At 42.6% G+C, this 25096-nt stretch overlaps 1 protein-coding gene across 3 annotated transcripts in view; it reads left to right on the top strand.

Moving 5' to 3' along the window:
• The first annotated feature begins 20992 nt into the window (after positions 1–20992).
• Positions 20993–25096, top strand: part of USP28 (ubiquitin specific peptidase 28) — a 64915-nt gene continuing 60811 nt past the window's right edge. For all 3 annotated transcript variants that reach the window (XM_066372855.1, XM_066372877.1, XM_066372870.1), the window contains exon 1: positions 20993–21107. In XM_066372855.1, the coding sequence (XP_066228952.1) occupies positions 21051–21107 (57 nt within the window). In that variant the 5' untranslated portion in view covers positions 20993–21050. The remainder of the gene's footprint in view (positions 21108–25096) is intronic.

Consider the following 25096-nt stretch of genomic DNA (forward strand, 5'->3'; position numbering starts at 1 on the left):
TGGTTTTTTTATTTAGAAATTAAATTTAATGGGTGACATTGACCAAAAAGAGTACATAGGTTTCTGGTGAACATCTCTATACCATTTGAAATATTGATTGTGTTGTGTGCCCATCCCCCAAAGTCAGATCATTTTCTGTCACCATATATTTGTCCCTTTTTACTCCCCTCTCCCCATCCCTTCCCCCAGGTCTTTTGTCTATGTCCATGCCTCTCAGTTTTATATCCCACCTATGTGAGACATATATTTGTTCCTCTTTCTTTTATCTATTTTGAATTAATTTTTGTGCATGGGGACAAACTATAGTCAAGTTTCATTCTTTTACATGTGGCTTTCTCATTTTCCCAGCACCATTTACTGAAGAGGCTTTCTTTTCTCCATTGTGCGTTTTTGGCTCTTTTGTCAAAGATTATTTGTCTATATCTATGTGGTTTTATTTCTGGACACTTGATTCTGTTCCATTGGTCTGTGTGTCTGTTTTTCTGCCAATAACACGCTGTTTTGATTATCATGGCTCTAGTATAATTTGAAGTCAGGTAGTACGATACCTCTAGCTTCAGTCTTTTTTCTCAGGATTGCTTTAATTTTGCCATCAATTTTTGCAGAGGCAGCTGATTCCTAACTTGATCACACTTTTTAAAGAATAAAATATGAAATCATAAAATCTGAAGTCTTAAGTTAAGTCTAAACAAGTAGTTTGCAACCCTGGAAGAACAATAGGATCATCTGGAGTGTTTTAAAACTTAAAAAAAACAACGTTCTGCTCAGGTAGTTCAGTTGGTTGGAGCCAATGGACCTGGATTGTTGGTTTGAGCCCTGGTCAGTGTAATCAACCAGTGAATGCATGCATGGTAGGAACAACAAATCCATGTTTCACTTTCTATCCTTTCTTCTCCCTCTAACATCAATCAATTAAAAAAAATGTCAAATATTGTTAAAACAATGATGTTTTGGCCAAGTACTAACTTTGTGCCAAAAAAAAATATCTTTCTGTTGGGTCAAACACATTGAGGAATGTAAGGATAGTACACACACATTTCTGAGCCTGTGGAGAAATCATTTCTCACTAGAGGTCACTTAGTCATCCAGCCGTCACTTAGTACAGTACAGTGTAGAGTGGATGTTCAATAAGTAATCATTGAATTCAATTGTTAGGCTTGTCAAATAGTGTGTGTATGTATGTATTTTTAAGGCTGCCATAACAAAGCACCATAAATTGGATGGCTTAAGCAACAGAAATGTATGTTCTCACAGAAGTCCCAGATGAAGGTGTCAGCAAGGATGGTTTCCTCTGAGACCTTGCTCCCCGGCCTGCAGGTGGCCAACTTCTTGCTGTGTCTTCATGTGGTCGCCCCTGGTCTGTTTGCTTCTGTGTCCTAATCTCTTCCTGTGAGGACCCCAGTCATGTTGGACCAAGGGACAGAGGCAGATTTAATGGTGGGCACACACACTGGGCATGTGCCCTGGGTCCTGACTTCTGAAGGGCCCCGCAAAAGCCCAACTTTATGCTTTTTTCTAACATAAGGGGCTCAATATTTTCTTCTGCACCCGGGGCCTCAACTGACCTTAATCTACCTCTGCTTAGTGTTCCCATTTTAACTTAGTCACCTCTTTTTTTTTTTTTTTTTTTACAGAGACAAAGAGAGAGTCAGAGAGGGATAGATAGGAACGGAGAGAGATGAGAAACATCAATCATTAATTTTTCATTGCGACACCTTAGTTGTTCATTGATTGCTTTCTCATATGTGCCTTGACTATGGGCCTTCAGCAGACTAAGTAACCCCTTGCTTCTTTGCTCAAACCAGATGAGCTCGCACTCAAGCTGGCAACCTCAGGGTCTCAAACCTGGGTCCTCCGCATCCTAGTCCAATGCTCCATCCACTGCGCCACCGCCTGGTCAGGCAACTTAAAAATCTCTTTAAAATCTCTATCTGCAAATGCAGTCACATTCTGAGGTCCTGAGGGTAAGGGTTTCAACTCAAAAATTTGCAGGAGACACAATTCAACCCATAACAATGTTGGTTTTTTGTTTGTTTTTTTTTTTTCATTTATTTTGCTCCACACTTTCATTGATGAACTGAAACGGGCCTAGTGTCTCCAAACGGAAGACTCTTGAGTGTTCCATCATGGCTCAGTGTGCCGGTTCCTTCAGAGTCTTAGTTCCTAACTTCCAAAGCATCTTACAGATTGAATTACTCCAGATGGCATGATTAACCTTTGGAGGAAATCTAGAGCTACAAGCTTCAGCAGAAAAATAGGTAAGTTCCCAGCACACAGTTTTGTTATCAAAACTGGAATGGATGCTTAATTTTTAAATTTTGCTTTATTTTCACTTTTTAAAATTAAGACTCTATTTTTTTACAGCAATTTTTGGTTTAAAACCAAATTAAGGAGCATATGTATCCTGCGCCTACACACGCATAGCCGCCCTTAGCATCAATGTCCGTCCCCAGGGCAGTGCAAGTGTTACAGCTGAGAAACCCACGCCAACCCGTCACAATTACCCAAAGGCCATCGTTTACGATACAGCTCATTCTTGATGTTGCACATTCTGTGGATTGGGAAGTAATGTATAATGACATGTGTCTATCATTATTGTGTCACACAGAGTATTTTCACTACCCTAAAAATCCTCTGTGCTCTCTTCTCCCTCCCCTCCTACCCCATAACAACTGATCTGTTCTCTGTCTCCACAGCTCTACCTTTTCCAGGATGTCCTATAGTTAGACTCAGACATTTCAGATTGGCTTTTTCACTTATCAGTATTAATTTGAGTGTCTTTCATGACTTGATAGCTCATTTGTTTCTTAGTGCTGAATATTATTCCATTGTGTGGATGGACTACAGTTTATTTATCCATTTACCTATTGAAGTACATATTGGTTACTGCCAGGTTTGGGCAATTATTAATAAAGCTGCTATAAATGTCTGTGTACAAGTTTTAGTAAGGACATAACTTTTCAACCCCTTTGAGTAAATACCAAGGAGCATGCTTTGGGGATCATGTGATAAGAATATGTTTAGTTTAGTAAAAAACTGACACTGCGTTCCAAAGTGCTCTATCACTTTACTTTCCTACCAGCAATAAATGAAAGTTCTTGTTGCTTTGCATCCTCACCAGGGGTTGGCGCTGTGTTCCAGGTTTTCTTCATTTTAATGGGTGTGTACGGGTACCTCATTGTTTTGGGTTTTTTTAAAAAATGTATTGGGGTGACTTTGGTTCACAAAACCATATAGGTTTCAAGTGTACAACTCAATAAAACATCATCTGCACCCAGCATCATGTGTCCATCACTGCAAAGCAATGGCTCTTTCCAGCCCGGTCGCCCCGCCCCTTGCCCACCTGCACCTATCCCACACCTCCCTGTTATTTGAATTCGCACTTCCCTGACAAAAAAATGATGTGGAGTTTCTTTTCATATTCTTATTTGCTATGTTTATCTTCAATGGGGTTCTGTTGAGGTCTTTGGCTCATTTTTTTTCATCAGGTTGTTTGTTTTTTGTAATTGTTGAGCTTTAAGAATTCCTTTTATATTTTGGGTAACAGTCCTTTATGAGACTTGTCTTTTGTAAACATTTTCTTCAAGTCTATGGCTTGTCTTATTCTCTTGACAAAGTCTTTCACAGAACGGAGGTTTGATTTTTAATGAAATCTAGGTCATCAGTTATCTCTTTCATGGATTATGACTTTGGTATAATATCTAAAAAACTCATCAATATACCCAAGGTCATCTGGAGTTTTAGTGCTGTGTTTTACGTTTAGGTCTATATCATATTTTGAGTTAATTTTTGGAGGGTATAAAGTCTGTGTCAGGATTATTTATTTTTTTTGCATGTGGATGTCCAGTTGCTCTGGTACCATGTATCAAAAGGACTGGCTTTGCTCCATTGTATTACCTTTGCTTGTTTGTCAAAGACCACTTGACTATATGTATGTGAGTCTAATTCTGCACTTTCTATTCTGTTCTATTGTTCTACTTGTTTATTCTCTGGCCAGTGCCCCACTGTGTTGATTCCTGTAACCTTATAGTAAGTCTAAAGTTGGGTAGTGTCAGTCTTCCCACTTGGCTCTTCTCTTTCAATACTGTGTTGGCCATTCTGGATCTTTTGACTCTCCATATAAATTTTAGAATCAGTGTGTCAATATCTGCAAGATAAGTTGCTGAGATTTTGGTTGGAATGGCATTGACTCTATAGATCAATTGAGAAGAGCTGACATTTTTACAGTATTGGGCTTCTTATCCACAAACATGGGATATCTCTCCATTTGCTTATTAAATTATTTTTATTTTTCAATTACAGTTTACATTCAATATTATTTTGGACTAGTTTCTCTCCATTTATTTTGTTCTTTGATTTTATTCATTACAGTTTTCTAGTTTTCCTCATTTGGATATAGTACACATTTTTTTTTTAGATTTATACCTAAGTATTTCATTATGTGTGTGTGTGTGGGGGGGTGATGTAAATGATTTTGTGTTTATAATTTCAAATTCCTTTTGTTCCTTTTAGTGTACAGGAAAGTGATTGACTTTTGTATACTAACCATGCATTGTACACCCTTGCTATAAACACTTAATAGTCCCAGAAGGGTTTCTTTGTTGTTATTATTGTCAATTCTTTTGCTTTTATTCATAGATGATCATGTCATCTCTGAATAAAGACAGTTTTATTTCTACCTTCTCAATCTATATACCTTTTATTTCCTTTTCTTATCTTAAATGCATTAGGTAGAACTTCCAGTAGGGTGTTGAAAAGAATAGGGAGACAGAACTTCCTTTCTTTCTACCTGATCTTAGCGAGAAAGCTTTGAGTGTCTCACTGGTAAGTATAATGTTAACTGTAGGGTTTTCTAGCTAGTCTTTATCAAGTTGAGGGCATTCCTTTACATTCTTAGTTTACTGACAGTTTTTACGATAGATGAATGTTGGATTTTTGACAAATGCCTTTTCTTCACCTATTGATAGGATCATGTGATTTTTGGAAACAGTTTTTTAAAGGCTTTCTTTCTAGCTTATAGCCTAAGTTTGGCCAGCTCACTTTTTAATTTTTTTACTTTTTTTCTTCTTTTCTTCTTTTTTTTTGTGCTTTGCTGTGTAACTGTTCAAAGGAGGTGGTAATTTAAAATGCACAGATCTTAAATGTACAGACTGATGAGTTTTGAAAAATGTATAAGTTCACATAACCAACATCCCTATCAAGATATGGCCCATGTCTAAAATGTTTCTTCATGTTTTTGCTGCCAGTTTTTAAAATGTCTATACAGTAACTAGAATCACGTACAGTATGTAGCCTTTGTGTTAGGCTTCTTCCTCTCCACTTAAGGTTTGTGAAATTCACATATGTTGTTATATACATGTCAATAATTCTTTTATTTTTATTGCTAAATGATATTTTATTATGTGGATATCACATAACTCATTTATCTAATCTCCTGTTGATAAACATTCGGTCATGTTCAATTTAGGACTATTACAAAGAGAGATACCATGAACATTCTAGAGCAAGTCTTTTCATGGGTGCACACTTTCTTTCATTTCTCCTGGGTAAAAACTCAGGAGTGGATTGTTGGATACCAGATGTGTATGTTTAATTTTTAAGAAACTAATATTTTTCCAAAGTGGTTTTACCATTTTATGTTTCTACAAGCAAAGTATTGAGTTTGAGTTGCTCTACATCCCTATCTGATACTTTATAGTCTTTAAAATTATAATCATTCTAGTTGGTGTGTAGCAGTATCACATTATAGTTTTAATTTACATTTCCCTGATGACTAACAATGTATTGGCCATTTATATATCTTAATTGTAAAGTATCTGCTAAAGTCTTTTGCTCATTTTTAAATTGAGCTGTCTTTTTAAAATAAATTGTAAGAGTTCTTTATAGATCTGATTATGGATAATTTTTGCAATTATGTATTATAAATATTTTCTCCCAGTCTGTGGCTTACCTTTCCATTTTATTGCCTATAGAAGAGCATAATTTTTAAATTTTGATTAAGCCAATTTATCAATCTCTTCTTTTATGTTGAGTGTACTTTATGTTCTGTCAAACTAATCTTTGCCTATTCCTAGGTAGAGAAGATAATGTCATGTTGTCTTGTCTCTAGAAGTATTAAAATTTTAGTTTTATGTTTATAGATATGGACCATCTTAAAGTGGTTGTTATATATGATGTTAGATAGAAGTCAAGTGTCACTTTTTCCATACACATACAGTATCTCATTGTTTATCACTATTTATTGAAAAGACTTTTTTTTTTCTCCACTGAACTGCATCAGCATCTTTTCTGAAAGTCAATTGACTCTGTAAATTTATTTCTGGACTCTCAATTCTGTTGCATTGATATGTTTGTCTATCATAAGGTTTCTCACCCTGGCCAGTTGACTCAGTGGTAGAGTGTTGGCCCAGCATGTGTATGTCACAGGTTCAATTTCCAGCCAGGGCACACAGGAGAAGCGCTCATTTGCTTCTCCACCCTTCTCCCTCTCCTTTTTTTCTATCTCTCTCTTCCCTTCCCATAGCCAAGGCTCTATTGGAGCAAAGTTGGCCCGGGCGCTGAGGATGGCTCTATGGCCTCCACCTCAAGCGCTAGAATGGCTTTGGTTGCAACAGAGCAATGCCAGATGGGCAGAGCATCGCCCCCTGGTGGGCATGCCGGGTGAATCCTGGTTGGGCGCATGCAGAAGGAGTCTGTTTCTCACTGCCTCCCTGCTTTTCACTTCAGAAACATGCACACACACACACACACACATGCGAGCATGCACACAAAGGTTCTCAACTTCAGTGCTATCGACATCTTGGGCCAAATAATTCTTTGTTGTGGGAAGCTTTCCTGGGCATTATAGAATATTGAGCAGCATCCCTGACCTCTATTCAGTAGATATCTGCAGTAATCATCCCTTAAATGTGACAACCAAAAATATCTCCACACATTTCTAAATGTCTCCTGGGGGACAAAATTTTCTCTGGGGAAAGAATCATTAGCATATCTTTTTGCTGACACCAGCTAACTTAAAATGAGTGGAAAAAGCAAAAGATGTATCTTAGCTTTTCTGGTATGGTTAAATACTGAGAGTGGGTTTCTAACCATGAAAGTAAGTCAACGCTTTAGCTTTACAACCTTGTTTCAAGCAACCTGCCTCATCCTATATTCAGAGTCTGCTCTGAATGTGTAAGCGTATTTAATAAAGTCCACAAAATAATGGAAAAGGGGACTCTTTAACTATCTCACCAAATTGAGTGATGCATATTTAGTTTTTGTAAAAATCAAAGCTTTTTCAAGTGTCACTGAAAAATGTTCAAAATATTTTCATCATGTTCTTCAGACAATCTTATAATCAGATGAGGCATCGAAAGACCCATCCCATAATCAAGTTGTAGTGTTGCTTTTGCCCTCACCCATTGTCTTTATTTTGCCAATGAAAACTGAGAGTTAGCATAAAACAATAGTTGTTCAGATCACTGCTTGTCTTTTCATAAAGCTGAGGAAACGAATGTTGAGAATTCTTTACTTCAAATGGTATGACTTACAATTTTGTTAAAATGCTTTCCTGAAACTTTTTCTCCTTGTGCTAGAGCAGTGGTTCTCAACCTTTCTAATGCCGTGACCCCGCAATACAGTTCCTCATGTTGCGGTGACCCCAAACCAAAAAATAATTTTGGTGACTACTTCCTAACTGTAATTTTGCTAGTTATGATTCGGAATGTAAATACCTGATATGCATTATGTATTTTCCGATGGCTTTAGGTGACCCCGCCGGAGTCGCGACCCCCAGGTTGAGAACCGCTGTACTAGAGCAACTTGATTAGCATAGGCCAACTCTCTGATCTGCTGGCCCCAGGAACACAGTACTTCACCTGTGCCCGTCAAAGCAGCTGACATCCACTCTACAAGGGTACAGCTCTTCACAGAAATGGCTGAGGAGGCCCTGGCTAGTTAGCTCAGTTGGTTAAGAGTGTCATTTCCGACACAACAAGGTTGAGGGTTTGATCCTCAGTCCAGGCACACAGGGGAAGCAAACCAAAAATGCACGACTGAGTGGAACAACAAATGCTTCCCCTTCACCTTCCCTCTCTCTCTCTTCCTCTCTCTGTCATTCTACAAATCAATAGAAATTAAGCCCTGGCCAGATAGCTCAGTTGGTTCTTGTAGTGTCATCCCAGAAGGCAGAGGTTGATAAGTTTGATTCCTCGGTCAGGGCACACAGAGGAACAGCTTGATGTTTCTCTCTCTCCTCTCTCTCTCTCTCTCTCTCTCTCTCTCTCTCTCTCTCCCCCTGCCTCTCTCTCTCTCAAAAAAAAAAAAAAACAAAGAAAAACACCCAAAAAACAAAGGCTGAGGACTCTAGACAGTCTATTCAGCACCTGTTCCTTTGGTGTTAAGTTTCTTGCTATATACAGTGTGTCCGTAAAGTCATGGTGCACTTTTGACCGGTCACAGGAAAGCAACAAAAGACAATAGAAATGTGAAATCTGCACCAAATGAAAGGAAAACCCTCCCAGTTTCTGTAGGATGATGTGGCAGCATGTGCGCATGTACAGATGATGACGTAACACCGTGTATACAGCAGAGCAGCCCACGGCCATGCCAGTCAAGATGTGGACGGTAAAGAGGAAAGTTCAGTGTGTTCTGTGGCTCGCTAAATTAAAATCCGTGACCAAAGTGCAACGTGAATATCGGCGCATATATAACGAAGCACCACCACATAGGAATAACATTACTCGGTGGGATAAGCAGTTGAAGGAAACCGGCAGTTTGGTGGAGAAACCCCGTTCTGGTAGGCCATCAGTCAGTGATGAGTCTGTAGAGGCTATACGGGATAGCTACCTAAGGAGCCCTAAAAATCTGTGCATGAGCCCATATCGAACTGCACTGAATAGGTATGAAACTGGGAGAGTTTTCCTTTTATTTAGTGCAGATTTCACATTTCTATCATCTTTTGTTGCTTTCCTGTGACCGGTCAAAAGTGCACCATGACTTTACGGACACACTGTATTACTCTGGAGAAGAAGAGACAATAAATACTACAAAAAATAATTGTGTTCAGAACTAAAGAGTTCACACCTTTGCCATTCCACATCTGATATTCTAAAGCAGAGGTCCCCAAACTTTTTACACAGGGGGCCAGTTCACTGTGCCTCAGACTGTTGGAGGGCCGGACTATAAAAAAAACTATGAACAAATCCCTATGCACACTGCACATATCTTATTTTAAACTAAAAAAACAAAACGGGAACAAATACAATATTTAAAATAAAGAACAAGTAAATTTAAATCAACAAACTGACCAGTATTTCAATGAGAACTATGCTCCTCTCACTAACCACCAATGAAAGAGGTGCCCCTTCCGGAAGTGCGGTGGGGGCTGGATAAATGGCCTCAGGGGGCCGCATGCGGCTCGCGGGCCGTAGTTTGGGGACCCCTGTTCTAAAGTCTGTTCTCTAGTGGTACAGAAAGCCGTATCCATCTCCAGCTTCAGTTTTTACCACTGGCAGAGAGAGACCACTGACTATTTTTCCTTATCCTTATTCCAGGGAGATCTTCTTCTCTTCAAGGGCTGCCCTGAGGCTCCCAAGCCTAAATGACAGTAGGATTTGGCTTACAGGGTTGAGAAAGCTGCAGTCTTCAAGATGGAGCTCCTTCTATGACCTCTGGTTGTGTTCGTTAGAAACAGATTAGTCAGTCTTTGTTAATGATGCGTACTTATCAGATTTGGCTAGGAATCTTCATGTTAGATATATCTGAAAGACTTTGAGAGATACTATGCTAAGACTCTCTAAGACCATTGCTTAAATTCAAGATGAACTGATCTGTTAAGTAGGGTGACCATATAATCATTCTCCAAACCTGGAAGTTTGAGATTGCTACTAGCAATCATGCTGGGAAAACAAGAATAAACAAGACCTGCCCCAGGCAAGCTGGGACCTGTGGTTACGCCAACCACAGCTAGCCTTCTCGCTGAATGCCAGGTCTCCCACTGTCTTCCCCTCAGCTCTCCCCGTCTTTCTCAACTCACTCAAGTGGTCCCTCAGAATCGTTTTATGGGCTGCTTCTGTAATAATCTATGTTTCCCAGTGAGGGTTTCTCTAAACCAGAATCTTATCTTGTACTTCATCTATAGATGAAGCTAGACTCCTTGACTTAGAAACCTGGCTCTACCTTATTAGTAGAAAGACCTGGGGCAAATTACTTAACCTGTCTACTCATTTGTAAAGCAAATATTTATGGTAACAACACGTATTTTTGTTGACCATAAAACAGAATTGGGCCCTAGCGTGTTGGCTCAGTAGTAGTAGAGCATTGGCCTGGTGTGTAGAAATCCCGGGTTCAATTCCCGGTCAGGACACACAGGAGACGTGACCATCTGCTTCTCCATCTCTCCCCCTTCTTTCTCTCTATCTTTATCTTGCTCTTTCTCTCTCTCTCCTCCTCCCACAGCCATGGCTTGATTGGGTCAAGCACATCAGCCCCAGGCGCTGAGGATGGCTCCATGGAGCCTCTGCTTCAGGCGCTAAAAAATAGCTCTGTTGGAGCATGACCCTAGATGTGAGTTGCCGGGTGGATCTTGGTCAGGGTACATGTGGGCGTCTATCTCTCTATCTCCAGAATTGAGTAAGTATTGCATTAACAAAAAGAATTTATCCAGGAACGAGAAACATTGCAATCCAGTGCCTACAGCCATGGTGAGCCATATGGAGCATCCTGCAGAAATAAAGGGGGCAGGGCAGGTACTCTACAGTAGAAAAAAAGAGAAGGAAAGGTGTACCACAACCAGAGAGTTTTGTTGTAAACATGGAGTTCTCCTGTAGGGCTTTTTCAGGACAAAAGGTGTAAGAGCTTCTTCTACAGTGCCCCCAACTCATCATGTCCAGCTTGAGATCTCAGCCATAAATTTAATCACCGCATAGCTCATTGTAGGGATAAAATGAGTTCATGCATGAAAAGCACTCAAAACGCAACCTACCCTCTAAACACTCAGTAAAGTTAGCTGTTACTTTCTCTAAAAATGTCCTTTTTATTTTCCAGATTCAAGTATTCAAATCTATAAAACCTCAGTAAAAACATTTGCATTTATTTATTTATTTAGTAACTTTGAGAGAGGTAGGGAGAGAGTGACAGGAACATTGAGCTGCTCCCGTGTGTGCCCGAACCGGGGATTGAACTTGCAACCTCCTCATTCTGAGCCTACACTCCAACCAACCCAGCGATCCGGCCATACTTAGTTTTTATTGACTGATTTTTAGAGAGAATGAGAAAGGAAGGGAGGGGCAGGGGAACGGAAGCACTAATTTGTTGTTCCACTCAGTTGTACATTCACTGGTTCCTTCCCATGTGTGTCATGACCAGAGATGAAACCCACAACCTTGTTGTTTCAGAACGGCACTCTTAACCAACTGAGCTAACTGGCCAGGGCCACATTTGCTTTAGGAAAGTCTGTATAAGCCTTTTGGGGCCTTGTGGGGAAACAGTTGTGCTAGGCTTGCTTGCTGTTTTCTTGGCTGCAAGCACATCGCATGATTAGTGAGTGAGCATGGGGCAGAAAGCCACATGTGTGTCTCTATGAAAAGCTATGGGTGCTTTCCCTCAGGGACGATTCTCCCAGATCGCTCTCCCACCACTGCGGGATGTGGTTCCTGATTGCCGCAGCCGCCACCACGAGGGCTGGTGTTCCTGATCCATTGCCTTCCACTGCAAAAAGTGATTTTTCTTTCCTTATTCACTGGCCCCTCTCTGCAAGCCTCCAATAAACAGGTAATAGCCCAAAGCTTTCTGGCTCCGCAATTTCTCTACCGTCTGCCCGAACCCAATGTAGACCTGCCTGACCTTGACCACTGGCATTACAGACCTCTTTTATTCTTTCAAATTTTGAATTTTCAATTCAATTATGTCCTAGGTGAAAAAAAATTAGTCCCTGGTGTCCCAATTTATGTCCCAGTACTTGCAGCATTGTACAAGTTTTTATTTGCTTTTTCTGGGTAGTTTTTCTGGTTTTCATCCTGAGTCATGCTTTTAATTTCTGTAGAAGGCTTCTGTAGAATTCTTTCCCTAAATGCTTGGAGCTAAAAGAGAAAATATTGTGCAAAACAGGCTTCAGAAGCTCCTTGAAGATCATCTAAAATCTGGATTTTTTTTTGGCATACTCTGCATAAAATGGAATGGTAAAAATTTTCATTTGTTTTATCTTGGAGACAATCAAATCATAATTTCTACTTATTAGGAGAGAATGTAAAATCTTTGCCTCATGCATCAGCCAGCATTAAAAAGTTATCTTCTGTAAACTGAAGAAACTATATTTCTTGGTAGTTTTTGTGCACACAAAAATATTAGTCGAGAGTGAGGATGGTATGCTTTTAATCTTTATTGTTAAAAGTGTTCTTTTGATTTTTTTATTAAGTGTAGGGAAAACAACTGAGTTAGGCTTGCTCACTTGCACTCTGAATGATTAGTATGTGAGCACGTGGCAGAGCCATGTGTGCATAGCCTAGGTAAGGCTACAGGTGCTTTTACACCAGGCAGTGTTTGGCGGATCACTTGCCTGTCACTATGAGGGGCTGTTTTGCTGTTTGTTCACCTGCTGCCATGAGAAGCGCTTTTCCCCTGCCTATTTGCTCCCCCACCGTTGGGATACTCTAATAAGCAGAATGGTTCAAAGCGTTCCAGCTCCATAGTTCCTCTACCATCTGCCCAAATCCAGTGTGAACCTGCCTGGCCTTGGCCATCGGCATTACATCTGGTGTAATGGGCAGGATTTGGATCAGACTGGTATGGAGCTGCCACCACCTTTGAAGGGTAGAATAGACGAGTTGCCGTTCTTGAGCATGTGGTTCCCTGTGGCTACCCTGTTAGGATCCCTGGGCTGGGTGTTTTTTACAGCCCAACAAACAGAAACTGAAAGCTCTATGTGAAAGGTCTCCTGGCCTGACCAGGCAGTGGCACAGTGGATGGAATGTCAAACTGGTACACAGAGGATCCAGGTTCAAAACCTCAAGGTCTCTGGCTTTAGTGCAGGCTCATCCAGCTTGAACGCAGGGTCACTGGCTTGAGTGTGGGATCATAGACATGACTCCATGGTCACTGGCTTGAGCCCAAAAGTTGCTGACTAGAAGCCTGAGGTCTCTGGCTTGAACCCAAGGTCACTGGCTTGAGCAAGGGGTCACTTGCTCTGCTGTAACCCCCCCAGTCAAGGCACATATGAGAAAGCAATCAATGAACAACTAAGGTGCTGCAATGAAGAATTGATTGCTTCTCATCTCTCTCCCTTCCTGTCTGTCTACCTATCTGTCCCTCTCTCTGTCCCTCTCTCTCTCTCTGTTTCTGTCACAAAAAAATAAGATGAAAGGCCTCCCCGGTTTGAGAACTCCAGGATGAGCTGCAGACTGAGCACCAGCAATAGCTTGAACCGCAACAGTTGCTGGAGAAGGAATTGTGGGTTCGAGAACTTCAGTTTGCCCTAGAAGCTGAATGCTGGCCTTTGACATTTCTTATAATACAGTTTTGGTGGTGATGAACGTCTTTAGCTTTTCCTTGTCTGGGAAACTCTTTACCTGTCCTTCAATTCCTTTTTTTTTTTTAAGCGAGAGAGACAGAGACAGAGAGAGACAGAGAGAAGTACAGGTAGAAACAGACAGATGGGAAGTGAGAGAGATGAGAAGCATCAATTCTTCATTATGGCAACTTAGTTGTTCATTGATTGCTTTCTCATATGTGACTTGACCTGGAGGCTACAGCCAAGCCAGTGACCCCTTGCTCAAGCCAGAAACCTTAGGCTCAAGCCATAGATCTTGGGCTAAAGCCAGTGACCATGGCATCATGTCTATGATCCCACACTCAAGCCAGTGACCCTGGCTCAAGGTGGTGGGCCTACACTCAAGGTTCTGAATTCAGGGCTTTGAACCTGGGTTCTCAGCATACCAGGCTAACACTCTATCCACTGTGCCACCACCTGGTCAGGCTGTCCTTCAATTCTGAATGAGAGCTTTGCTGGGTACAATAATCTTGCTTATAAGTCCTTGCTTTTCATGACTTTGAATATTTTGTGCCAGTCCCTTTTGTCCTGCAAAGTTTCTATTGAGAAATCAGCTGATGGTCTTATGGGAGCTCCCTTATAGGTAACTATTTTTTTCTTGCTGCTTGTAATATTCTCTCTTTGAATTTAACCTTTGTGAACCCTGAGGGGGAAAATGACACCCACTAAGAAGGGCTTCTGGTGGCTAACTGGACAAAAAAGAAAAAAAAGGAGCCTAGCAGTCATTTCTTCCTTGGGACCTCTCATACAAACTGCAACTACGCAGAGCTGGCACAGGACTGCCTGCCTATGCACTCAACTGCCTGCCTGCACTATTTCTGCCATCTGAGCCAGTCTTCTTAAAGGAGTTCCTAGAATACTATTTAACCAATAGGACTGAAGCTTTCCCCTTCTAATCAGAACTCCACAGTTCTGACCAATCAGAACAGCTCTACTCTAACCAATCAGGACAATGCTTTTTGGACCAATCAAACTGTGAGGATTTGGAGTCCTCATTTGCATGAGATAGACCAATCAGAGACCAGGAGCAGGGACTTCTGTTCATATAACCCAACTCTCATTTAGCTCAGAGAACACACAGTCCACCAAAGACTGAGAACTGCATCTCCTTGGCTAAACTGAAACACTGAAGATGTCTTGCCAGAGCAGAGGGAAACAGATCAATGAAGTGCAAGGTAGACTGGCATGGAACAGAGCAGAGGTGTCTGGCTAGAAAGCAGCCTGGCCCCAGGGCTGCCTCATAGCCATGCAGTTTTCATAGCTGTGCTGTATCATAACTGAGCTGTTTTGCACTGAATAAAGTTTTGTTCTTCACCACACGTCAAGTTGGGGGTTCCTGTTTGTGTTGATTTGATGCCAATGAGCATCAGTTGACAGCATTTTAATTATGATATGTCTTGGCATAGGCCTCTAAGTGCATCTTGTTTGGGACTCTCTGTGCTTCTTGGACTAATGTGTCTTTTTTCTTCACAAGGTTAAGAAAATTTTCAGTCATTTCTTCAAATAGGTTCTCAATCCCTTGCTCTCTCTTTTCTCCTTCTGTGGATATTGCACTAAATGTTGTCTCAGCGATCCCTTAAACTATTTTTTATTCTTTTTTCTTTTTGCTGTTCTGATTGGGTGTTTTCTGCTACCTTGTCTTCCAAATCTCTGATTTGATCCTCTGCTTCAACTAATCTGCTGTTGACTCCTTCTAGTGTAGTCTCCACTTTAGCTATTCTTTATTTCTGAGTGTTTTTTATTGTTTCTATGTTTTTTTATGCAGCTGAAGTTCTCAACAAATTTCTTGAGCATTCTTATAACCATTATTTTGAACTCTGTATTTGGTAGTTTGACTCCATTTACTTAGTTCTTTTTCTGGAGATTTATCCTCTTCTTTCATTTGGGACATGTTTATTTGTTTCCTCATTTTGACTGTGTCTCTGTTTTTATGTATTAGGTAGGGCTGCTATGTCTCTTAGTTTTGGTAGAGTGGTTTTCTGTAGTAGGTGTTCTATAGAGCACAGTGGTGTAAGCTCCTTGGTCACCCAAGCTGGGCAGTCTGAGTATGTGCCCCCCTTGTGGACTGTGTGAACCCTTCTGTTGTAGTTGAGCCTTGATTGCTGTTGGCACATCAACGGGAGGGATTGACTCCCAGGCTGATTGTTACTGTTACCTTTCTATTTGGAAACTAAAGCTATTTCACTTTCCTATAAAAAGAAAATTGGACCTCAAGTATTTTTTATGAATTCTTCAGAACTCATAATTTTAAGAGCTTTTTCTTTTAGTGTTTCTATATTTTGTAGAGAAACAAATGGAAGGGGGTATGAGTTTGTTATTTTGAATACCAAGGCCAAATACTTCTAAAATGAAAATGAACTTTCTAACTTTATTGCAAGTTGTTTCAATTCTCCACAAACCACATTTGCCTAATGTACAAATTTCAGGAAGGCTGAAGACCCATTTATCTGTCAACTAGCATTAAAAAAGCCTTTTCTGAGAAGCTGGCCCTGAAGGATATTTCTAACCAGATCATTCCTGGAAAGAATCCTGTGGCTCAAAGAACAGCCACACCTGCCCATCAGTCTCAGCCGTTAACTTCCAAATCCAGTTGCTCTGGAGCCAGTGGCAAAAAAACTATTTATAGAATGAGGCCCAGATGAAATACAAGTGCACATTTTTCCTTCTCCCTTCTCTCTTTTCCTAACACCTTCCCTTCCATCTCACTGATCCCACACAAGCTTTATACAAGTATTCAATAACATTGAAATGAGATTATTTTACTATAATACAAACTATGTTTGGATTTGTGGTGAATCAGAAGAAGAAATATAAATCCATGGACTAAGAAAATAACCTAGAATTGGGACAAAAAGTTTTCTAGAAAAGGAAAAAATTCAGTTTCTTCTTTAGGAAAATGCTCTGGAAACTACCCCCCCCCCCTTTTACAGATCAACTATTTATTGCTCCATATTAATATTATTTTTCCTGAATACTCTTGAAAAATGATTACCAACTAATAACGTAATTATTCTAGAGCCTTCCTGTATAGGTTTTAAGGAGCAATAAGAGAGAATTTTCTGTGGTGACAGCAAATATTCCATGATACCCACTTTTATTTGATCACCATGAAGCTTGCCGACCGATTGCCAAGCACGAATGTAGTGTGATCATTAACTACGCTGGATAGACAGTTTCTCTAATTGATTACCCTGTCCAGGGCCAGGTGATAGTTAAACCCAATGGGGCTATAGCCCTCAAACTGATTAGGTCAAGTTTATTAATCTGGAGCCCTATTGAGAACCATATAGCAGAAAGCACTTAATCAAAACTCAGGGACCTGTATTTACCAAATGGTCTGTACATACTTGTTTCAAAGACATGGGTAGAGGCAGTCTCTGGTGTTTTAAGAAAATTTTCATTAATAAGGGTAATAGGATTCTACCAACTTACACACATTAAATAAGCAATTTCCTAAAATGAATGTGCAAAGATGAAACAAGAGTTGCTCCAGAGACATGCTAAAGACACACAGAACTCAGGCTTTCTAGCAACATACAAATATGCAATGCTGCAAAGAAACTAAGAAATCAACTTGTTTTGCAATGATCCCCCAGGCTGAGACAATGAACATGGGTTTCTTTAAATTATTTATTTATTTGTTTATTTATTTGAGAGGAAGGGTAAGAGAGAGAGAGAGAGAGAGAGAGAGAGAGAGAGAGATCAATTTTGTTGTATATGTGCCCTGACCAGGAACACAGGTTTTGATTATTCATGAAAAAATGGGTGTGTGGGGGGGAGCCACAAAAAATAGTGTTACAAGCACTAGACATAAACACAGTCAGCTTGTTAAATGTGGAAGACTCTGATCACTTTAAAAGTTACTTGCCAGGGGAAGGGGGCTCCCATATCTTCAGGAGAAAGAAGTATCTATCCCCAGTCATGGTTCAGGCCCCTCAGATTAATCAGGTCTCTCATGGAAGCTGCACCTCTGTTCTTATGCCACAAGCTATGGCCACATGCAGACTAGAAAGACCTATAAATGAAACATCACCCTCACATGGACAGCAATGCAGGAGTACAGGAAAGGCCACCCCTCCACATAAAATTAACACCAAAGGTGCTGCCCAGGGGAGGGACCAGAGCAACAGTAAAAGGAACCCAGCAACACATGAACAGCCAAGAGTGTGCCCAGTGAACTGCCGTCATGATACACATGAATGTGACACATGGTTTGTACAATTTCCACCAGGTTGTTGAAAATAAAACTCAATTTACGGTACCTTAGCTTTAAAATATTATCATAAGCATCTAGCTCAAATGTAACAAAATAGTACAACATTTTAGTTTGAACTCCAGAAAATCTAAAGTAGACCAGCTTAATAATATTTTTCTATTTTATTGTTTTTAAATTTTATTGGGATAACATTGGCTAATAACATTATATAAATTTCAGATGTACAACCTCATAACGCGACATCTGTACACCACCCGAAGCCGAGACTCCTTCTGACACTGTGTATTTAACTCCCTTTACCTTCTTTGTCCTTCCTCCACCCTACATTCCCTCTGAAAATCACCAACCACCATTCTATTGTCTGTGTCTAGGTCTTTAAAACTTTTATTTGTTCATTTGTTGCTTTTTCTTTTATGTCCCACATATAAATGTAACCTTACAGTTCTTGTCTTTGTCTGATTTATTTCACTTAACATAATACTCTCAAGATATTCCCTGTTCACGGATTGAAAGTATTAACATTGTTAAAATAGCCGTATTACCTGTAAAGCCAGTTGTCAGGGCCACCATCACAGCCGCCTGGCCCATGCAGATTCGCATTGGATTCGGACAGTCGGTAAAGAAACAACGGAGCCAAAAACTGATGGACCATCATCTTTAATCCTAGCTTGCATGCGGCGGGCAAGTAAAAACACACACTGGGCTCCAAAACCCACTCATTCAGTGCTCACAAAGCTACTGACTTATCCGAGTTTCCTAGAATCAAAGGTTTCTAGCTCACCAGACTTATTCACCTCTGTTCTCCATCTCCTTCCTTCTCCCTGCACAAACTCTGTACAAACTGGCCTCTCACTCAACACTCCGCCATCTTGGCTGCTTCTCCTGGCCTCCTCCACGTGTCCTTTCTCTGCTCTCTCCTCTAATGCTAATCTCCGGAACCGAGAGAGCAAGCTCCCATTTTGCCCCCATTTTAGAGTGTAGAAGTTAAAACCTTTAATCCAATATACAATATAAGGAAGTCTCTGATACAAAGTACTTAACTGAGGCATAATTGGATTGTACCACCCCACATCAAAAAGGGTGGGAAAGGCTTAGTCCTAAAGCCAAGCCCCAGGCTACAAGGATCCTGCTTGCCCACAGCTCGCCTCCAACACACATTAATATTACCTGGGCGACAGGCTTCCATGTGGCAGTGCCATCTTTAACAAAGTGAGCATAATATATTTTATCTGCCCAACATTACCTAAAATAGGGTCCCCAAACTTTTTACACAGAGGGCCAGTTCATTGTCCCTCAGACCGTTGGAGGGCCGCCACATACAGTGCTCCTCTCACTGGCCACTAATGAAAGAGGTGCCCCTTCCAGAAGTGCGGGGGGGGGGGGGGGGGGCGGATAAATGGCCTCAGGGGGCTGCATACGGCCCGCGGGCCGTAGTTTGGGGACGCCTGATAAAACAATATACACATTTATTGCAATCCCCATCAACATCTCAATGGCATTTTTCACAGAACTAGAATAATCCTAAAATTTATATGGAACCACAAAAGACCCTGAATAGCCCAAGCAATCCTGAGCAAAAAGTACAAAGCTGAGGGTATCACACTGACTTCACACTGTACTACAAAACTACAATAATCAAAACTATACGGCCTGACCAGTGGTGGCCCAGTGGATTGAGCATCAGCTGGGGACACTGAAGGCCCCAGTCCCAAACCCCAAGGTTGTGGCTTGAGTGCAGGTTTGAAAGTTTGAGCATGGGGTCACAGGCTTGAGAGCAGGATCGTCAATATGATCTCATGGTCGCTGGCTTGAGCCCAAAGGTCGTTGGTTGCCAGCATGAACCCAGGGTCATGGCTTGAAGTGCAAGGTTGCTGGCTCCAGCAAGGGATCACTGGCTTGACTTGAGCCCCTGCTCCTCCCACCGCCTACCAGTCAAGGCACGAATGAGAAGCAATCAGTTAACAACCAAAGTGAAGCAACTGCCAGTTGATGCTTCTCATCTCTCTTCTCCTTCTCTCTTCTCCCTTCTTCTCTAAAATTAAAAATAAAAAAATTGCATAGCACTGGCAGAAAAACAGACACACAGACCAATGGAATAGACTTGAGAGTCTGGAACTAAACCCACATATAGGTGAGCAACTAATTTTCGACAAAGGAGCCAAAAACATACAATGGAGAAAGGAAAGTGTCTTCCATAAATGGTGTTGGGAGAACTGGAAAGTCACTCGCAAAAGAATGAAACCAGACTGCTGACACTGTACACAAAAATGAAGGTAGGATGGATCAAAGACTTGAATAACAAGACCTGAAACCATACATGGGCAGTAAACTTATGAACCTTGGTCTCAGTAGGGTTTTTGTGAGCTTCACCCCAGAGGCAATTCTTGCTCCAGATAAAGATTTTTGACTAAGACCTTAAATCAACAAGACCAGTGGGAGTGTCCGTGGGAGGAACCAGCGGCTACAGGAAGAGTTCTCTAAGTCCGTGCAGAGGACCCTGTAGGAAGACCATGAGTACAGTAGAGCTCTGTGTCCTCAGTGTCCCTCCCTTTCTCTTAGCCTCTCTGCATCTGAGCAGCTGCGCGATGCGTGCGGCTCCCCGGTCTGCACACTCTGAGCTGCACCCTTCCTTCCCCCTCCCTCGCCCAATGCTGTTTGGTGACAGAACACCTAGTAGACACTGTCCAGTCTCCCCAAGCCCAGACGAATGTCACGGCACCACGCTGGGCATCAGTGAACACAGGTTTGGTCAAGTTTAGAAAGTTCTCCTCCATTCAACCTCTGCCTCTCCTGTTTTTTAACGACGATTAATAACTTTTCATGTCACCATACTTGGAAACGGCTAAAGAACCAGGCAGGAAACCCCATTTACGCGGCCACTAGACAGGGTCCCTAGTCGGTGAGCAGTTATGACTCGTTGGAGGAGAAGACTGAGCCAGTGCTGCGCCCAGAAACGAGCGCGCCTCGAGGACGCCGCGCCGGCACTCCGAGAAGCCATTTCCTGGGCGCGATAGTCACCGCCCAGGACCGCGACGCTGACCGTTAGCCGCGCTCAGGGCCCGATCACGTGGCCGACGCCCAGGCAGAGCTGCTTGACCCTCGGCCGCGCGCCTGGCGTGCGCGCGAACCCCGGGGGGCGGGGCGTGTAGACCGAGCCTCCGGCGCGCGGGGGGCGGAGCCGTAATGGGGCGGGGTGGAGGGCCGGACGGGGCGGGGCCTCCTCCACCTCCTCCGCCTCCTCCTCCTGGAAGGCTGGGCTGGCGGAGGTGGCGGGAGGTCGGTGACCCGTGGAGCTGTGTCTCGGCCATGACTGCGGAGCTTCAGCAGGACGACGCGGCCGGAGCAGCCGATCGCCACGGCTCGGTGGGCCCCGTGGCGGCGATGGGAGCCAGGAGTTAGGGGGCGGACTCCATGCCCGGAATGGGGAGGGTGCGGGGCCAGGCGGGAGCGCGCGGGTCGCGGCGGGCCTGCGGGGCTGGGCGCGGGGCGTCGAGGGCGCAGAGGGAGCCCGGAAGGAGGCTGAAGTTTGCGCGGCTTGGCTGCGGGGACCGAATCGGGGCTGTGGGAGTTGGAGGGTGTGTAAAGGCTGGCGATGAGCTGTCTGCACCGGGACCTCTACGGAGACGGGGGTGCTCCCGGGCCGCTACCCGGCGTGAGGCTCCCGGGGGCGGCTGTGCGGGCTTCTTTGCTTTGTTTTTATTTTCAAATCCGTTTTACGGCAGTGCTGCTTTCAAGAGTCCCACGCAGAGAAAAGTTACCTAACTTAAGCCCGGGATCTTTCCACCCCTTGTGATAAACCGGGGTCCCAGGTACCACTTCCTACTCCCCCGCCCCCGCTGTTTTAAAATAGCACCCACCCCTTGCCCCCAGTGATGAGAATAATGATGGTAGTAGTTACTCCAGATTTTTTTAAAGGGGAAAGGAGCAGCACCATACATACAAGGTATGCGGATAATGTTTTCCTATTCTGTTATCTCAGAAGATCGAAACAGTACGAGGATTTCTGGGCCGAGATGGTGAGTGTGAAGGAACATTGGTTAGAGAGAAGATCCACAGGCTGACGTCTGTGTGGAGAAGCTTGGGAAGTGGGCAATCTGAGACTGTCTTCTAATGTTACTTTGGAATGTTATAACCTCACACTGTCTCATCACCCCCTCAAGTACTACTCTTTTTCAAGACAAAATGGGAAACTTGTGCCAGGTATTCAAGTGTGAGTTTGGAAGTGAGGAATTTCATAAAATATTTAAAATGCAAAGCTGTCAGATACCCCCACGTGAGAAACCTTTTATGGCTTTTTTTTTTTTTTTTTTTTTTTGAGAGAATGAAAGAGGCAAGGGAGAGAGAGAGACAGAGAGAGAGAAAGGAACATTGATGTGTTCTTGTATGTGCCCTGATCCGGTGTGGAACCTGCAACCCCTGTGCTTCAGGATGGATCTCCAACCAACGGAGCTTCCCAGCCAGGGCTTAAGTATTTTATTGATTGATTTTTTATAGACAGAGGAAAAGAGAGAGGGGGGAGGGGGAAAGGAAGCATTCATTTGTTCCACTCAGCCGTGCATTCATTGGTTGCTTCCTGTGTGTGCCCTGACCAGGGATGGAACCCTCAACCTTGTCGTTTTGGGGTAGGATGCTCTAATTGAATTGACAGAGCTAACGGGCCAGGGTGAACCTTCTGCGCCTTTTAACTTTTCATGCAGTAAGGCAGGCGTCCCCAAACTGCGGCCTCCTGAGGCCATTTATCCAGCCCCCACCACACTTCCGGAAGGGGCATCTCTTTCATTGGTGATCAGTGAGAGGAGCACTGTATGTGGCGGCCCTCCAACGGTCTGAGGGACAGTGAACTGGCCCCCTGTGTAAAAAGTTTGGGGACCCCTGCACTAAGGAGACCCGTAGTGTATAAAGTGAACACACTTCCTTTTTAAAACTCCTGTAGTAAAAGGTCCTTTCACCCAAAATTAAAGTATGTGCTGATTTCTAATGGAAGTAGTACTTTTATTTTATTTTTATTTTTTTACAGAGACAGAGAGAGAGTCAGAGAGAGGGGTAGACAGGAACGAAGAGATGAGAAGCATCAGTCATTAGTTTTCGTTGCGATTGCGACACCTTAGTTGTTCATTGATTGCTTTCTCATATGTGCCTTGACCGCGGGTCTTCAGCAGACCAAGTAACCCCTTGCTCTAGCCAGAGACTTTGGGTCCAAGCTGGTGAGCTTTGCTCAAACCAGATGAGCCCGCGTTCAAGCTGGCGACCTCAGGGTCTTGAACCTGGGTCCTCCGCATCCCAGTCCTACGCTCTATCCACTGCGCCACCGCCTGGTCAGGCGGAAGTAGTACTTTTAGGTGTTCAGCAATGCCTCCTGAAATCTGAGTCAGGATTTTCTCTTGTTTCAGAGATCAATCAGTTCTACTAGTTTTAGAACAATGTTTAAGAACAGGTAGGACGATCTTGGTTTTGAGACAGTTGTGTTGATTTAGAGAAGAGACTTTTAAGGGTGAGCAAGTCATAGTTAAATTTATCAGGACTGGCAGTTGAGACCAGTTGCCTGTTCATCAGTTGCATCTTCATTTCCCTTTGCCACAGTTTGAGCACGGTGAACACTGTCTCATCACTGTCTATTTGAGACTTTTGTGTGAGAGGTGTTTTGTGAACGCTTGTATATGTCATAGATATTTTTGGAAAGTTTGGAAGTCCAGTGGCTGTGGTTGGCTGGAGTATCCTGATTGCTGGTGACCTACAGAGTGATGACATTAACTGTTCTTCCCAGTGATTTGCCCCATACAGACAGATGATAAACTTGGTATGTTTGATAATGTGTGTGTCCTTTTTGTTTTTGCTAATGTAAAATGCTTGAAGTTAGCAGGCTAGGTTGAAGGAATCTTACATGGGGGAATTAACTTTCCCATCTCAGAGGAAAGATTTTTAGTAACTTCTTCCTCATCTTGATAAGTTTCCTGTTAGAATAGACTCTATTTTGAATTCTCTGTAGTATTCTATGTTTTTCTTTGAGAATCTTTCATTGTTCTAGTTGAGAAGAGGTTTCCTCCAAAAACACTGAGAAGCTATTTAAAACCTAGAATGCTTCCCTTCCTTATTGGTCATTTGTACATGGGGCAAACCTCCTTAGCCTCCCAAGAATTTTAGTGAGGGAAAAATATAGTACTCTTTTTTTTTTTTTTTTAAGTGAGAGGAGGGGAGCTGGAGAGACAGACTCCTGCATGTGCCCCAACCAGGATCCAACCGGCAACTCCCATCTGGGTCTGTGCTCAAATCCACTGGGCTATTTTTAGCACCGGGGGCTGATGCACTCCATCAACCAAGCTATCCTCAGCACCTGGGGCCACACTCGAACCAGTCGAGCCTCTGGCTGCGGGAGGGGAAGAGAGAGAGAGAGAAGGGAGAAGGGGAAGGGGGGAGAAGCAGATGGTCACTTCTCCTGTGTGCCCTGACTGGGAATCGAACTCAGGACATCTACATGCCTGGATGACGCTCTACCACTGAGCCAACCAGCTGAGGCCACATCACACATTCTTTATGCTAATTGAAGCTCTATAAAAACCTGCCAGCTTCAGTGAAAACTTAATGCCCTTTTTGTTTTCCCTTGATTTATTGGCTTTCATTCCCTTTTACCTTGTCTCGTTAATTGTGATTTTTGGAGCATCAGTAAATGAGTGTTTGGTTGGCTTCCACAACCCTCATGCCTCCACATGAGTACATTGTTCGTAAAACACATGGACAAATAATGCCTCAGCAGGCCACATCTTTCCATGTGATTTGTTTCATCAAAGAGATGTAAAGCAATAGCCAAGAGAAGCAGATATTTTTCAAGGACAATAATGATGTTGATAATAATATAGTAGTTAACGTTAAGCATGTACTGTGTACCAGACCCTGTGCTCAGAACTTTACATGTTATCTCAGTACTTATGATTCCTCTATGAAGTTTTCTTATAAGAAGGCTTAAAATTGTTCATCAATTTGCTCAAGGTCACCTAACTAGTAAGTGGTACCGCTAGAATTGAACCCAGGCAATTCTGACTCCAGGAACTGAAGATATCCCTGATCCTACTTTTTAGTTGGTGAACCAATATTTTTGGGCCAGAACCTTTATATTACTCTCTAGACTTCTCCTGATATTTTAAACTTTCAGTCCTCCTTGCACTCTTTCTAGATAGATAACCTCTTTTTCCCATTCCACTGAACTTGCTGACATCTGAAGGGAGCTCTTTGTCTCATGGTCTCCCCCTGGACCCCTGCCTTCAGCATCTCTTTTGTCAATGGAAAAGATACTCATCCTTCTTCCTTCATTTGTAGAGATGAATCTAGATCACTGGTGTCTAGAGACCTTTTTGATT

Source organism: Saccopteryx leptura, chromosome 1, assembly GCF_036850995.1.
Source record: "Saccopteryx leptura isolate mSacLep1 chromosome 1, mSacLep1_pri_phased_curated, whole genome shotgun sequence".
NCBI lineage: Eukaryota > Metazoa > Chordata > Mammalia > Chiroptera > Emballonuridae > Saccopteryx > Saccopteryx leptura.